The sequence below is a fragment of the Gymnoscopelus microlampas genome, assembly GCF_963454915.1.
Source record: "Gymnoscopelus microlampas genome assembly, chromosome: 9".
Lineage (NCBI taxonomy): Eukaryota > Metazoa > Chordata > Actinopteri > Myctophiformes > Myctophidae > Gymnoscopelus > Gymnoscopelus microlampas.
The window spans coordinates 52,337,745-52,354,167 of record NC_139946.1 but is presented as its reverse complement, the minus strand read 5'-3'; the positions used below and the strand labels follow the sequence as shown (position 1 = coordinate 52,354,167).

General features: G+C 44.2%; 1 protein-coding gene across 5 annotated transcripts in view; it reads left to right on the top strand.

The window, feature by feature from the left end:
• The window catches only part of palld (palladin, cytoskeletal associated protein), a 126,198-nt gene that overhangs the window by 59,705 nt on the left and 50,070 nt on the right, over window positions 1-16,423 (top strand). For 4 of the 5 annotated variants that reach the window (XR_014601460.1, XM_084066831.1, XM_084066830.1 and 1 more), the window contains 2 exons: window positions 1,260-1,698; window positions 3,354-3,389. Coding sequence is in view for 4 of the 5 variants with exons in the window: in XM_084066831.1 (XP_083922957.1) it covers window positions 1,260-1,698; window positions 3,354-3,389 (475 nt within the window). In the remaining variant the exon portion in view is untranslated. The remainder of the gene's footprint in view (window positions 1-1,259; window positions 1,699-3,353; window positions 3,390-16,423) is intronic. The other variant, XM_084066832.1, reaches the window with a different exon arrangement.

The window sequence follows — 16,423 nt, the reverse complement described above, 5'->3', positions numbered from 1 at the left end:
ATCAGCTATTTTCACTAGTTTGGGTCCCGCGGGAGACATCAATTTTGTTTTTTGGGTCTCAAGCAAAAGATTTGGTCTAAAAACGTTATGGATTGCAGCTTTAAGGCACGTTGCCTTTGTTAGGCTATAGGACAGAGACAAGTGACAGAATTCAATATGGGATGACATGCAATATACAGTAATTCTCCCAGTTGGGAATCAAGCTACACGGTCAATGCGGTCAGTACATGAAACCGGTCGAGACAAGACAGATTACCATTTTCCCCAAAAAGAACTTGAAAACGAATGCCACATGAATGTACATACTACACTCTGTGTATGATTTGATCTCCTCAGGAGCACAGTCCCAATAGTACAGGATCTATCGATCAAATGTCCCTCTATAGCTAATGCCACATGACTGTAGCACAGATGAGTTGTCCTCCTAGAAAAATGACCCTTCCACATGACACAATGTCTTTCATGGAGGTCTTGTGGTTTTGGCACAGTGATAATAAGTCTGTATGGTGTGCATTCAGGCCAGATGACGAAGTGACACTTGTGTGTTCTTTGTGAGATAGATGTGTACATGTGTCATGTTAGTGAGGGGATGGTATAGTCACCGCACATTCGGGAAAGGAAGGATCCAAATAAACAGGAAGTGCATCATCCTGACTGGGCCCTGCTGTTGCTCAATATCTGTTGCTGACAGCATCACAAAAGCTTATAGATATCGGGCGTGTATGTGTATTGGTATATATTTGTGTGTGTGCGGTCTGCTGTGTAAGAGGTGGCTAGGGCTTAAGCTAAGTTGAAGTCAAGTGTGTTCTTAATAATTATAAGAATAATAGGTACTGATACTATCAACTTTTGTATAGCATCTTTTATATAGAAAGGTCAGTGAGGTTTGCGAGTGGCACTAGAACAGATGCAAATGTATTCGGAACATTCAGCAAAGGTACACAATAAAACCAATAAAAATCAATACAAAGTGTTCATTTTACCCCTTCAGATTTAAAGGTACACTTTGACTATTTTGAACCTAAATCCCGTTGTTCTGATTCAGATATCATGTATAGAAATGGTTTTGTGATGACACAAATTAAGTTTGAAATCATCACGCAGACATTTTCACATACATAAGTAATTTCCCCCCACACTATGACCTCCTCACATCAGCGGTATTTTAGGTTCTAAATTGACAAAGTGTCCCTTTAAATAAAGCCAGGATGTGTGTAGGAGCAGTTGTTTTAACACGCTCCGCCCGTTGTCTCCCTCAGCCGTAGAGGACTCGTCCAGCAACGGCGTGTCCGGGGACAGCTCCGGGTACGAGGACGCCACGCCCTTCCCCCCTCCTCCCCCGCCCACAGAGATCAGCCTGCTGGAGCTGCCGCCCAAGGCCCCGGGCGGCGCCGCCGAGGGCTTCCACGTCAACGAGTATGAGATCTGGCCCAGCACCTTTGTTGCACCTCCCCCCGTACAGACGGCCCCGATAATAAGCCCCGAGGCCAAAGTCAAGGCCAGCGGCCCCTTGCAGAACGGCCAGCCCCCCAGCCCGCCGCCGCCTCCACCACCACCACCACCACCACCACCGGCGCCACCTCTACCTCGGGCGGAGCTCCCCGCCGCGGTACCTGTACCTGCCCCACCCCCAGCCCAGCTGTCGCCGTCCCCCGTAAAGGACGGTCTCCCGCTGCCCACCAAGCCCAAGCCAAAGCTGTGAGTACCTTCCCCGCCCCCTACCCTGGGAGACAGACAGACAGACAGCCTGGTGCAACTGATAGCGTTGTGTCTCAGTGTGTTCAGCTTCATGAAAGAGTTAAAGGGGAAACCCCGGGCTGGCCCTATGCGCAACAAAAGCATTCCACTGCCTTTGTGCCGGAGTGTGGAGAGTGCCATGTGTGTGTGTGTGTGTGTGTGTGTGTGTGTGTGTGTGTGTGTGTGTGTGCGTGCGTGCGTGCACGCGCGCGCGTGTGTGCACGCGTGTGTGTGCCAGGGCCAGTCTGCCAGCTGCTGCCCGTCCATGGCTGCTGTAAACAGATCTCTCTGTGTGGCTTTCACTGGATGAGTCCAATTGTCCATGTCTGACCCCTCTGTCCGCATGCCCAGGAATGAGACTTTTGTAGTGCTCCCTCCCCGATCACATGGCTATGAGCCGCACAGCAGATTGTCTGTGTTGTTGCTCCGTCTCTGACTGAATGGCTTTGTGTTGTTTGCCAGTTCCTCTAGTGTGTGTGTGTGTGTGTGTGTGTGTGTGTGTGTGTGTGTGTGTGTGTGTGTGTGTGTGTGTGTGTGTGTGTGTGTGTGTGTGTGTGTGTGTGTGTGTGTGTGTGTGTGTGTGTGTGTGGTGTGTACAAGCCTCTTCCGCTTGGATTGGGGTTTGCTTGCTCATGTATTTTATTCATGAATCCTACGGTAGGCTTTGTTCTGGACAATATAGATTATATGCATTCATTCCTCTCTTCTTTCTTTATTTCTGTGTCTTTGTGCTTTGCTCTTTCTTTCTTTCTTTACACTCAATTTCTTTTTCATAAATTCTAGTATTCTTTCCATCTTTTCAGAGAAGCTTAGTGTACACATTGACAGGAGTCAGTTTTCAGTGTTATATGACTATCTCATGTAGTAGGGTGGTATAGAGGCTATGACTATCTCATGTAGTAGGGCGGTATAGAGGCTATGCGCGTGACATCATCGTACCCGGAAGTTATGCGGGAACGCCTACTGAGGGGCAAAAAACTACTTTCTGGCCTTGACAGCCCATACATCCAGACAGATGTCCTATCTGATCGTATTAAACAACGTTAAACTCACCAACATGGCAGCTGTACGGAAAGCTTGAATTATCCTCTTTCTATCTGCAAAGTTTTTGTTTCATAAAAGATCCACCATAGACATGTTATGAGCTACTTTCTGTCAATACATTCCGTGCAGGTGATCATTTTTCTAAGTGTCAGAGTTTGGAGGCGCTCGTTTTCTATAACACAACGTCCTGCTGCCTCCTGCATTATGTGACATTTAGAAACAGGTGGTACGGAGGACCGTTGAGTGATTTCCAACGAGCACTTCCAAACTCCAATGCTCCATGCTGATCAATGTTTTGCCACTCAGTCTAGATGAGGGGGGCATGTCCCGGTGGAGAAGTGATGCATGTGCATACTCACTATATGTGCAGGATGCCATCAACATCTGTGGGGAGATGGCATCGTAATGTCGTGAGAGGATGCATGAACGCATGAAGGAGGATGCTGGCCTACAGCGTGGCTGCTATACTATACGTTGGGCAGTGCTTTGCATGTGTGTTGGATCTGTGAGTCCTCACTGTGTGACGTCCCCCACATGAATGAACACTGACACTGTTGACTCTGTGCTTCCAGAGCGGAGGGCACAAGGGAGGACACAGAGACGCACAGGTAAACCACTGGCCGTGTGGCTCCAGCCTGAGTTATTCTTTAGTCACGCACGGGTGTCGCGCACCTCACATAGTCGATCTACCTAGGTCACAATGCGTCACAAGCTTGTAGCTTGTCACAAACATGAGGGTGTGACGTGTGAATGGGCATTCACTAGCTTACGTGCTACATGCTACATTGTACATTAAAAGTCTGACATAATGGCATATTGTTTGTAGTTCAGCTAATTCAAAAATGCTACATTTCATGTAGCACAGTGGTTCTCAAACCTTTTAATTTCAAGGACTCCCAAAACTCTGAGAGTGTACAAATTACGGGTCCATTTGGTTCCATTTGTACACTCTCAAGAGTTCCACACCTTTTAAGGGGGGGCCATTTGGAACCCCCTCAAGGAACCATGAGGGTCCCTGGACCACACTTTGAGACCCACTGGTGTAGCAGAGTGTTTCCAGTGAGCCAACATGCACAATATCAGCACCCTGACTCTGTTTGACCTTAATAGAACGGAGCCTTCATTAGTATCATCGGTAACACCTGTGAAGGAAGTAAGAAGAGGCCCAATTTCTCTCAAAATGTCTGCTGTGCATAGAGCCTATTGTGTTCGTGTAGTGTAGACGCTCAACAAAGCAAGCCGGATGCACCATGGTGGATTTGAACCCACAACCTCCCCGGGTGGTTTTCTCTTAAGCAGCAGGATCTCAATAAAAGTGGTTTCCCTTCCGAGTCGGTACACAGTAATGACACTTGCGTACACACGCACTGCCAGAAACTATCAGCGCCCCCGCCGTGAGGCGCGAGGATAGCGCACACACACGCTACGCTAGCCCTCGCACGCCCCGGGCTCTCCCCAGTCAATTCACTTCTGTAATTGCACAGTGAAAACAGCTGTTTGACTAAAGGGGTCATGTTTAAAGGGGTCAGACTCCTTTTGTTTCCCCCAGGTGACCCACAGGAGGGGACACGCGCTGATAACACAGCCCTCTGGCTGTAGAGTCACCGTGACCTATACGACCCCTGATCTTATCGCAGTCATAACTTCCTATTGGTCGTCTGGCCCATATCCTGTTTTTAAATAACACAGTTATAAGGGAGAACACTCACTCGTTTTTAGGTGTTTTATCTTTGTCACCATGACTATTATACTGTATGAAAAGACACTGTGATTAGTTAAGACACCGTATCGAGTAAAGCAGTGATCCTCAATCTTTTGGTCAGCGGCCTATTTGCATTAGGACGCGGACACCCATTTCTTTATTTAATTCGATATTTTTATATTTCTATTTATAGTGTATAGTGGAGATGGACAGGAAACGGGTAGAGAGAGATGGGGAGAGACTCGAACCCGCGATGCGCTGTCAGGCTGCGTTAGAGCCTAGGTGCCCGGACCGCTAGGTCTGCGGTGCTGGCCGGACCCCCATTTGATAATGATTTCTTATCTCTGGGACCCCAATCTACACTGTAAAGTCCTCAGTGTTAATTTAACTCTGAGAGTGTACAAATGGAACCAAATGGACCCTTACGGGTCCATGTGGTTCCATTTGTACACTCTCCTTCATTTGGGACCCCATGGAAGCCCCTCAATTACCCCGGGGGCTCCCTGGACCTCCTATTGAGGAGTGGAGCACATCCTATTTAGTTTTTACATACCTAGTATTTACATTTAAACGACTTGGTGATGTTTGCACAGTCGGCCTCCCTCCGTGGATAGGTGGTCTCGTTTATTCTACTTTTAACAGTCTGTTTGTTTGTGTTGACTGGAGGTTGAATTTAAGTCTTCCTCCAACTTTAATTGACTTTGTTTTGTTTTGTTTGTTTAATCGAGCAGTTTGTTGAATTGCTCTAAATTCATTAAGCGAAGCCAGTGGAAACTATGATGCGACCACCTTGGCCTGTCGTGTTCTTCCAAAACGCACAATGAAGCGATAGCACGCGACCGGCGATGGAGGAAGTACTCGGATTGGTTTTACTCGAGTGAAAGTAGCAATACCATGATGTAGAAACACTCTGTTACAAGTAAAAGTCCTGCATTTAAAGGTTAAAAGTACAAAACGTATTGGCATCAAAATACCCAACGTGAAAGTTGTCATTATGCAGAATGGGCCCGTTTCACCATCATATTATTGGATTGTAATTAGTGACAGTGTTAAGTTACTTACTAAGTTACTATACAGGGAATGATGCTCAATGTCCAGTGGAAGGAGGTATTTATTTGGGGGGGGGTTAGCAGTGGGTCTGTGGGGGTTACAGCAGGGGTTTCACCCAAGATCCAAAAGATACATTTGGTGTCTCCCTATGACCCAAACGTACAAAAACACATGGCGACGCCATGTATTTATTTATGTATTCATTATTATCAGTATTAGTATTAATTAAATCTTTTGAAAATATCATTAAAGAAATCATTGTGAGGAAACTGGGCCCGAGAATGTTTCCCGACCCGACGTTTGGGAAACCCTGGGCTCCAGTATCTCATTCTGCTGGAAAGCGCCAGAAGAAGCCAAAGACTCCGACCCGTGCTGTGTCACTGAGTGGGTTATTTCTGGCGCCGTTCCATCAAACACTGAATTGGGTGATAATGAACGTTTATGTGTGCCTTCACACCCACAATGTGCCTCATAATCTGTTTTCCTAAGTGTTAACTATTTCGCAAGAAGACGAATATCCCCAGAAGTCCCGTTCCTCGGCCTTATCGCAGTGTGAGCCGCAGCAAACGTCTGTGGATGGAATGGCAGAGAGAGGAGAATGTGTATAACGGTGTTTGTTCTGGCTTTCAGACGGTCTCGCTCGTGTACACGAGTCTCCATTAATCGCTTTAAACACTGACGTCTCAGTTTTTGGGCATGTCATTATATCATCTCAGTTTTGGGCATGTCTTTCCTTGTTTCCCCCTTTTTTTCTTAATTATTTTCTTTCTTTCTTTCATTCTTAATGTCTTTCTTTCTATCTTTTTTTCTTTCTTTCTTTCTTTCTTTCTTTCTAAACTTAGATCATTTACAATTTCTCCGTGGTTAAAGGGATATTTCACTTTCAAACATGTGTGTAACTTCAAACTCCACTTAACCATGATATAGATGCATTGAAAACACCCGTCCTTGGTCCTGGTGACTGATATTGTCCTTCTAATGCGTGAGGGGGCCGTGATTTATCAATGACTTTTTACATTTTTTTGTTATACTTTTTTTTTTATGTTTATTTTATTTGAGAGTGAAATATCCCTTTAAGTGGTTAAATTGTTCCAAATCACAGGAATAACACAGCGAACTATTATGATTCCGCGTCGGTGGCAGGGTTGCCAGATCTGCTTATTATAATTTCCCCAACAGATCTACAAGCTCACAACGCGTCGCGATGCGACGCGTTGTGAGCTTGTAGATCTGCTATTTTCAAATAGCTGATGTATATGTTAAAGTGCTCATGTGGCCCCATAGTCGCTTCTTTTGGGCTGGTTTTACTAGACCTGGCTGCTTGTTTCTCTCACAGAATCTGGCAACACTGGTTGGGGGGGGGTTTTGGGTTTCTCATGGCTCTAATAACACAGGTCTCTGACTGCATCATGCAGAGGAAGTGGTTGTGTGTGCCTTGGCGGGGCGAGAGGAGGGCAGGAGAGCTGACCTGTAAAAACAGCCAGGGCCCCGCTGGCTGGCTGTCTAGAGCGCTGGCTGGCTGACGTGTGGTTCTGATACCCCCGGGCGGCCCCCGGGCGGCCCCTGATGCCAGAGGGGCCGAACGGGAAAAGAATGAGAGGAAGCTGTTAGGGGAGAGGCTCAGATCGGCCTGTTTGTTGGAATCAGAACCAACGCACCAATGTTTGGACAGAAAACAGCCTCCTTTCAGCACGCGCTTTAACACATTTAATCCGGGAACGGAACGCGTCTGTGTCATTTAGCTATATAATATGTTATTTTATACTTTGGGCTATTCAAAAACAGCAGATCTACAAGCTCATAGCACGGCACTCGGTGCCGTGCTATGAGCTTGTAGATCTGCTATTTTTGTAGATCTTTGTAGATTTTTGTAGATCTGCTAAAAATAAATTGTGTGAAAATGTGTGCAAATCTTTGAATATATATATATATATATTTGAAACAACATTTTTAACTCAAATCTTTGTTTCTGGGGGTCCCTGGAACAAAACGTTTCCATATCAAGGACTCCCAAAATGATATGTTTTTGGCCGCCGACCCTCATCTCAAAATATGTTGTTCCAGGGACCCAAAGATTTGCAAACATTTTCACGATAAAAAAAAAGTAGCAGATATACAAGTTCATAGCGCGGCACCATTTTTGAATAGCCCAAAGAAATGTAAAAATGACACGGATGCGTTCCCGGTCTTAAAGGGTTAAAATGGATTGATTCAGGAGGGGTTGAGGTGGAGGCCTGGTGCTGTGTGTTGTTTTTTGCTGCATTGCTAACATTGTATTGCCTATACCTGGGTACAGCACTGTTAACGACCATGTAACCGGCAATGACTCAGGAGGTGGAGCGTTGGCTCGCTTGGGGAACTGGAAGGTTCCGCGGTTCGATCCCAGGCTCCCCCCCTGGAGTTAGTGTCCTTGAGCATGACACTGAGTCCCCTCACTGCTCCTGATGAGCAGGTTGGTGCCTGCAAAGTGCTTTACAATGCACATTGTTAAGCACTTTGGATAAAGATGCTTTATAAATGTATGCAGAGGCATTCAGCCACAATGCTGTATTTCTAGCCATCCCTGGGACCCCAGTCTACACTGTAATATCATAATTTAACTCCCATGAATGTACAAATGAGCGTACCATTTGTACACGGTCAGAGTTGAGGTCCATTTTGTTCCTAACTATCAATCATTTAGCTGGGCACCCCCTTGAACCTCCTTAAGGACCTCCGGAGGTCCCCGGGCCCCATGTTGAGAACCAGTGCCCTAGGAGTATTTGCTTGACTGAGTCCTGGTCCGCTCTCTAGTGTAAATACAGAACATTGAAAAGTGAATATACTGTAATTGATGTGTTGTAGACATACTGGATGATTTTCATGCTATGGGAAGAAAACCAAAAGTTGGTGAATAACACATTCAAGGCAAATGTATGCTTCGGCACAAAGATGGTGAGACGTGTCACTCGACACGAATGGTGTATTTTCAACTGAAAACGCCTTTTTCTATCACCAAAGCATCAATTAGGCTTTTACAGATAACAGGGACAGCCGGCATAGCCGGTCGACTTCTCAGGATCTATTTTGAGGTTTACTTGTTAGCCACATTAAACCTGGCGTCCCTATTGTAGGCACAAAGGATAACTTGGGAAAGAACTAAACTAATCTCACTTTCCTTTCAAAAGAATTTAAAAAAAATTAAATCTTCAAACATTTTCAATCATTTTTCAAATGTTAAAAAATAGCAAAAATAGCAGATCTACCAGCTCACAACGCATTAGTATTATGGCCAATATCATATCAGTATCATATCAGTATCATATCAGTATCATGTCAGTATCATGGTCAGTATCATGTCAGTATCATGGTTCAGTATCATATCAGTATTATGGTCAGTATCATGGTCAGTATCATATCAGTATCATGTCAGTATCATGGTCAGTATCATATCAGTATCATGTCAGTATCATGGTCAGTATCATATCAGTATTATGGTCAGTATCATGGTCAGTATCATATCAGTATCATGTCAGTATCATGGTCAGTATCATGTCAGTATCATGTCAGTATCATGTCAGTATCATGGTCAGTATCATGTCAGTATCATGTCAGTATCATGTCAGTATCATGGTCAGTATCATGGTCAGTATCATGTCAGTATCATGGTCAGTATCATATCAGTATCATGTCAGTATCATGTCAGTATCATGGTCAGTATCATATCAGTATCATGTCAGTATCATGGTCAGTATCATGGTCAGTATCATGGTCAGTATCATGGTCAGTATCATGGTTCAGTATCATGTCAGTATCATGTCAGTATCATGTCAGTATCATGGTCAGTATCATGGTCAGTATCATGTCAGTATCATGTCAGTATCATGTCAGTATCATGGTCAGTATCATGGTCAGTATCATGGTCAGTATCATGGTCAGTATCATGTCAGTATCATGGTCAGTATCATGGTCAGTATCATGGTCAGTATCATGTCAGTATCATGTCAGTATCATGGTCAGTATCATGGTCAGTATCATGTCAGTATCATGGTCAGTATCATGTCAGTATCATGTCAGTATCATGGTCAGTATCATGGTCAGTATCATGTCAGTATCATGTCAGTATCATGTCAGTATCATGGTCAGTATCATGGTCAGTATCATGTCAGTATCATGGTCAGTATCATGGTCAGTATCATGGTCAGTATCATGTCAGTATCATGTCAGTATCATGGTCAGTATCATGGTCAGTATCATGTCAGTATCATGTCAGTATCATGGTCAGTATCATGTCAGTATCATGTCAGTATCATGGTCAGTATCATGGTCAGTATCATGGTTCAGTATCATGTCAGTATCATGTCAGTATCATGTCAGTATCATGGTCAGTATCATGGTCAGTATCATGTCAGTATCATGGTCAGTATCATGGTCAGTATCATGTCAGTATCATGGTCAGTATCATGGTCAGTATCATGTCAGTATCATGGTCAGTATCATGTCAGTATCATGTCAGTATCATGGTCAGTATCATGGTCAGTATCATGTCAGTATCATGGTCAGTATCATGTCAGTATCATGGTCAGTATCATGTCAGTATCATGGTCAGTATCATGGTCAGTATCATGGTCAGTATCATGTCAGTATCATGGTCAGTATCATGTCAGTATCATGGTCAGTATCATGGTCAGTATCATGGTCAGTATCATGTCAGTATCATGGTCAGTATCATGTCAGTAACATTGTCAGTATCATGTCAGTATCATGTCAGTATCATGGTCAGTATCATGTCAGTATCATGTCAGTAACATTGTCAGTATCATGTTACTCCCCACACACACACCCAAGAGGAACTCAGCATGCCCCTTTAAAAAAAAACACTGCTTCCAGCGCCCCCTGAACTTCTCTGTTCTCCTCCTGGGGGTCCGTACCGCCCCCGTTGAGAAACACTAGCTTAAACGAAGCGGGCTCTCAACATTTAAGCAGGTATACGGGCGTGTATACAGTATTGTGTGACATTACTGGAACATCCCTCTCTTTAACCAGCATCTGTGTGAGGATTACGGCCTGTTTAGAGAGTGTTTCAATCCCAGGGTCTTTTGTGTAGGCCAGGGGTCTCTGAATGCACTTGTGAAGGGATCTGGGGCTGTGCTGTAGCTATAGTGTGTTTGACAGGCTGTAATTCAGCTGGGCCGAGGCCAGCTCTAGCATTTCAGTCTAACTCTAAGGTCAGCGAGCTGCCATTATGGAGTTAATTTACACCCATCCTGATGTAGAGAGAGCCCTGTGATCACTGCTGCTGCTGCTGCTGTTGCTGCTGCTCAGCAGAGCTTGAACGGTAAACGCCGTACCATCTATAAAGCCATATCACACTTGACTGATACCACCTGGAACTTGTAAATCTTTCTGTGTGCGTGCGTGCGCGTGTATGTGCATGTGTTTCTTTGTGTTTGCACGTGTATGTGAGTGCATGCGTGTGAGCTTGCATTCCTTTGTGTTTGCACGTGTGCGCGTGCTTGTGTTTTTTTGTGTTTGGGTGTGTGAGTGCATAAGCGCACGTGTGTGCATGCGTGCGTGTGTGTATGTGTGTACATGCATGATGGTGTTCATTGTGTTTGCATGTAAATGTGTGTGCGCGCGCGTGTGTGTGTGTGTGTGCATGCGTGATGGTGTTCATTGTGTTTGCGTGTTAATGCGCGTGTGTGTGTGTGTGTGTGTGTGTGTGTGTGTGTGTGTGTGTGTGTGTGTGTGTGTGTGTGTGTTTGTGTGTGTGTGTCTTGTGTGCACATGTGTGTATGATGGATGAGGCATTCGGGGTGTTATAGTGTCCAGTGACAGTTTATCCGTATTGATAGATGTCCCCTCTTGCTCGGTGTGACATTCCACGGGAACGTTTTGGCATTTCAAAGATATTGTGACCCCGTCCTCTGCTCCCTGGCAGAGGAGGGAGAAAAACCGCACGCACGTGCATGAACTAGCATGTTGTCACATAGTTCAACCCCACAAATACCTGCTGGTGATGAATCGACGTCTCCCAGTGGATTTGAACTTGCAATTTGGTTCACTTTCTGTATTATATACACAGATTATATACATCTTCAGTGTGAATGTATCCGTTTGTATTTGGTTCCACATGTGTACTCACAGAGTTAAATCAAACATGCCATTCAGAACTTATTTTAATGAATACAACATAACGTGACCAATATGTATGGTAGAGTATGTTAATACAATATAACTAGTACATGTGCAGTAGGTTGGAGGTGGTCTCCCAACTCGTCCATTGAGACATTTAGATCCTGGGCAGGACAACCTACTGGTTGACAAGTAGTACTGCCTGAAGCGCATAAGCCCAATATCTCCTCTGGCCAATTAAGCAGGGATGTTGTGGGCAATGCTGTCTCACAAAAAAAAGAAGTCATATTATGACTTGTTGGGACAATTTTGACCAAACGTCAACATGTGACGTGAAGGGGGGGGGGGGGGGGGGGGGGGGGGGTGCAAAAAGGTCAGAATATGACTTACGGGGAATATATGATTTACGATTCTGTGCCTATCGTGGCATAATTTGGCTCAGACTCCCTACCCAACCTCCCTACACTCCCTACAACATCGCAAGGAACCAAAAGCAAGCTTTGCAGGCCCTTTATGCCTGTTTTAATACTTAGTTGCTCTCACTGCATGGCAGGCACCCCAAAAATAGCCGATGATCTGCAAGCTCACACAAAGCGTGGCTGTGCCACTCTCTCTCTCTCTTGCGTGACACTGGTGCATAACTAAGTCTAACTGGGGCTTTAGAGAGAGACACCCTCATAGATAGTGTAAGTGCATGGAGGTGTGACCGCCATGCTAGTGACTGTGATAATAGAGGCAGAGCAGTCTATTATAGGTTGGGGATAATCCCTGGGTGGGCGTCGCACGCAAGAGGCAGAGAGGCAACAATTATCTCCCTCCAACGCAACGCTCTGCATCTCATATAGGAATCACCATGTGATCACTCCTCCTGACACACACTATTGTTCTCTGGCACACTTTTAGTTTTTTGGAAATTTTGTTTTTGGGTGGGGTGGGGTGGGGTGGGGTGGGTATGACATAACCCATTAAGACTTACGGCTATTCAATTCAACTTTGGGCAATCTACAAGCTTGTAGATCTGCAATTTTTTTTAAATCATGAAAATGAGTGAAAATCTTTGAATATATATTTTTTAAAGCGAACATTTGTAACTCTTTTCTACAAATGTCTTCTAAATCCTAACAGTTTAAAAAAAAAACGTATGTTGCTAAAATCAGTGGTTCTCAAACTTTTTCATGTCAAGGACCCCCAAAATTATATGTATTTGGCCGTGGAGCCCCATCTCAAAATAGTTTGTTCCAGGGACCCCCAGAAGCAAAGATATGAGTAAGAAATGTTAGCAGATCTAGAAGCTCATAGCAGGGCACTCTGTGCCGCGCTATGAGCTTGTAGATCTGCTATTTTTGAATGGCCAAAGTATAGAATAATGGCTATAGCTAAAATCTAAAATGACACAGATGCGTTCCCGGTTTGAATGGGTTAACCACTTAAACCCCAACATCCGTATTCGGGAGGAAAACCTTTCGCAGGAAAATAGCCGATCTACAAGCTCTCAACGAGGCTATTTTCAGCTAAATGTTTTAATGTAGAGCGATAAAACTGAAAATACACTAGTATGAAGCCCTGAGGGACTCCGGTCAATGCATATACTATAGGGTTTAGTGGTTAAGTTGTTTACTGTGACTTAATTACATACAGCATACAGTCTATTCACAGCCATTTGGCCATATAGCTTACATAAACGTAGACCTTTTTTCTGTTGTTGTTGTTATTATTATTTCGTTTTTATGTTGCATATTTCCATTAGAAAACTAAGTTTGGCGTTCTTACCAGAAAAAGATTAAGTTAACACTGGCTAAACCTCACTAGTCACAAATTGTTTGCATTTCCTTCGTAAATCATTGCAGTATTGATACTTTTACTTAAGTAAACAATCAGAGTACTTTTTCCACCACTGCCCATAAGAGTCCTCACAAACATAGTAATACAAGCCTGTGTGCGTGAGTGTGTGTGTGTGTGTGTGTGTGTGTGTGTGTGTGTGTGTGTGTGTGTGTGTGTGTGTGTGTGTGTGTGTGTGTGTGTGTGTGTGTGTGTGTGTGTGTGTGTGTGTGTGTGTGTGTGTGTGTGTGTGTGTGTGTGTGTGTGTGTGTGCGTGCGTGTGCGTGCACATGTCAATAGAGGAAGTGGTAAAGGTAGTAGTGCTGGTGGAGCACACAGCAGACAGGGTACCTGGGGCTACGGTTCAGAGGTTGCTATTATGTGTTAAAACGGCTGGCAGTAAATGGCAGGGTGTGGAGGTCACGACCCCCACATGCTGCTGCTGCTGCTGGCTCACAGCCTCACTGCGTCCGGGAACGCCCCCCCCCCCCTCCCCCTAACCCCCACCCCCCCACCCCCCTCCCTCACCACAGCGTAAATCACTACACACTTCATTATTAGTTCAGCTTTTACCTCTCTTCACTGTCTGTCTGTCTGTCTGTCTGTCTGTCTGTCTGTCTGTCTGTCTGTCTGTAAAACACACATACATACACACATACTGTGCTAGCAATCCCACACACACAGAAGCCTACAACAACAGGCCAGCGCTCTGTAAATGACACTGTGTGTGTGTGTGTGTGTGTGTGTGTGTGTGTGTGTGTGTGTGTGTGTGTGTGTGTGTGTGTGTGTGTGTGTGTGTGTGTGTGTACTAACACAGTGATACAGACTATAGGGAAGGCCTTATAATCCACAGTAATGGTTTACACATGGTGTGTAGATTGACCTGCTCCTCTGGCAGCATAACTGTCATACCACGAAGATTAACTCCTCTCTGTCAGGGTGGACACCTTGTATGTCCAAAAAAAACTTTACGCTACTTTTCAAGTAATAGAAAAAAAGAACCTGTGTTCCAATGTAGTTATTATTTATTATTTATTATTTATTATTTAGCCACAAGCTCTTGTTATTGTAAATTGCTCTGGATTAAGAGCGTCTGCTAAATGCCTAAATTGTCAATTGTAAATTGTTATTACGTTTCATTGTTTCAATATTCACACAGACTCACTTTCACTTTTAGAAATGTTCAAACATGGGAAAAATAGACGATCTACAAGCTCACAACGTGCTGCGATGCAACGTGTTGTGAGGTGGTATATTGGCTACTTTTGCTACTTTTATGTGACACCCTTGTAGGAAGAAGTAAGGCAATAATTGACACACAAAAAAAACCCATAAAATTTAGAAATGTTCTGGAGATACAAGGTTTCTACCCGACAGCAACGATATGATTGGCAGCGGACCTGAACCTCCGTTAAGTCCCTTTGAGGCCGTCGTCACGGGAACGCTAGTACACTGAAATAAACTGAAGGACCACAAACCTCTCTCTCTCTCTCGATCTCCATGTGCCAAACTCATCTGTCTGTACACACACACACACACACACACACACACACACACACACACACACACACACACACACACACACACACACACACACACACACACACACACACACACACACACACACACACACACACACACACACACACACACACACACACACACACACTGATTCAGTAGCAGGTGACTTGGCGTTGATTTATCAACATTTCTTCTTAGCCATTTGAGCTCTTTTAACCACTAAACCAGTGGTTCCCAAAGTTTTTAATTTCAAGGACCCCCAGTTTGCTATGCAGTTTGCTAAGTTGACACTTATTAGCCAGGACCCCCATTTCAAAAGGTATGCCAGGGACCCCCATAAGAGAAGATTGTCACGGCTCTATCAGTGATTCTCAACCATTTTCATTTCAAGGACCCCCAGTTTGACATGCATTAGAGGCTACGGACCCCCATTTAATGGCATTTCTATCTCTGGGACCCCAATTTCTATAGTAAAATCAATGTTCATTTAACTTCAGTCCATTCGGTTCCATTTGTACACTCTCAGAGTTACAGAGCCATAAGGGTCCATTTGGTTCCCAGCACTCACAGCCGTAGAGGAGAACGGACTCCACAGCCGTAGAAAAGAAAGTGATCTTGGATGTGTCGGTGTGGAGGTTGCCAGGTTGGATGTGTCGGTGTGGAGGTTGCCAGGTTGGATTTCCACACACTGGTCATGCCATTAAGAGCTGTCTGTACGACTTAAGTATTAATGAGTCTTCAGTGTCTGAACGTCTAGACTGAGACTTTTTACAAATCACATTTAATCGCATTTCAATCCACCTAGGAATGTGTGTATATATATCTTAGCTGTCCTGTGCAAATGTTTTTTTTAACCTATTAAGACCGGAAACGCATCTGTGTAACCACTTTAACCATTACCTTATACTTTGGCACTTAACTGTTATAGGATTTGGAGAATGAGAACCTGCAGGCCTTAAAGGTAGGGTAAGTGATATTTTTTGGTTAAAACTTAAAACAAAAAGTATTTTGTTAAACGGTTAAAATACTATATTCTGATAGTAATCATTAGAGTGTTTTTTCAGTAACAGGAGTCTCCCTGTCGCTCCAGCTCTTTAATAAACAGAAAATACATTTTCCGGTAGGTGTCAAAATCTGAGCCAATCAGGAGAAAGTACCCATTTTTAAGCTTAATTTGTATAGTGTTCCAGTTCCAATTTTGCCTGCTCATTTCTTAGTGTCATCACTTCCAATTTAACTTGTTTAATCTATATCCTGATTGAGTTCTCTATCCTGGTTGGATAAAATTGGAAATGAAACTGAAACTGAAACGAAAATGCATTTTCTGTTTAATAAAGAGGTGGAGAGACAAGGAGACTCCTTTTACTGAACAAACACTCTATAGCAATGAGTACTATCAGAATATAGAGCTATTTAACACTTATTTTAACCAAAGCA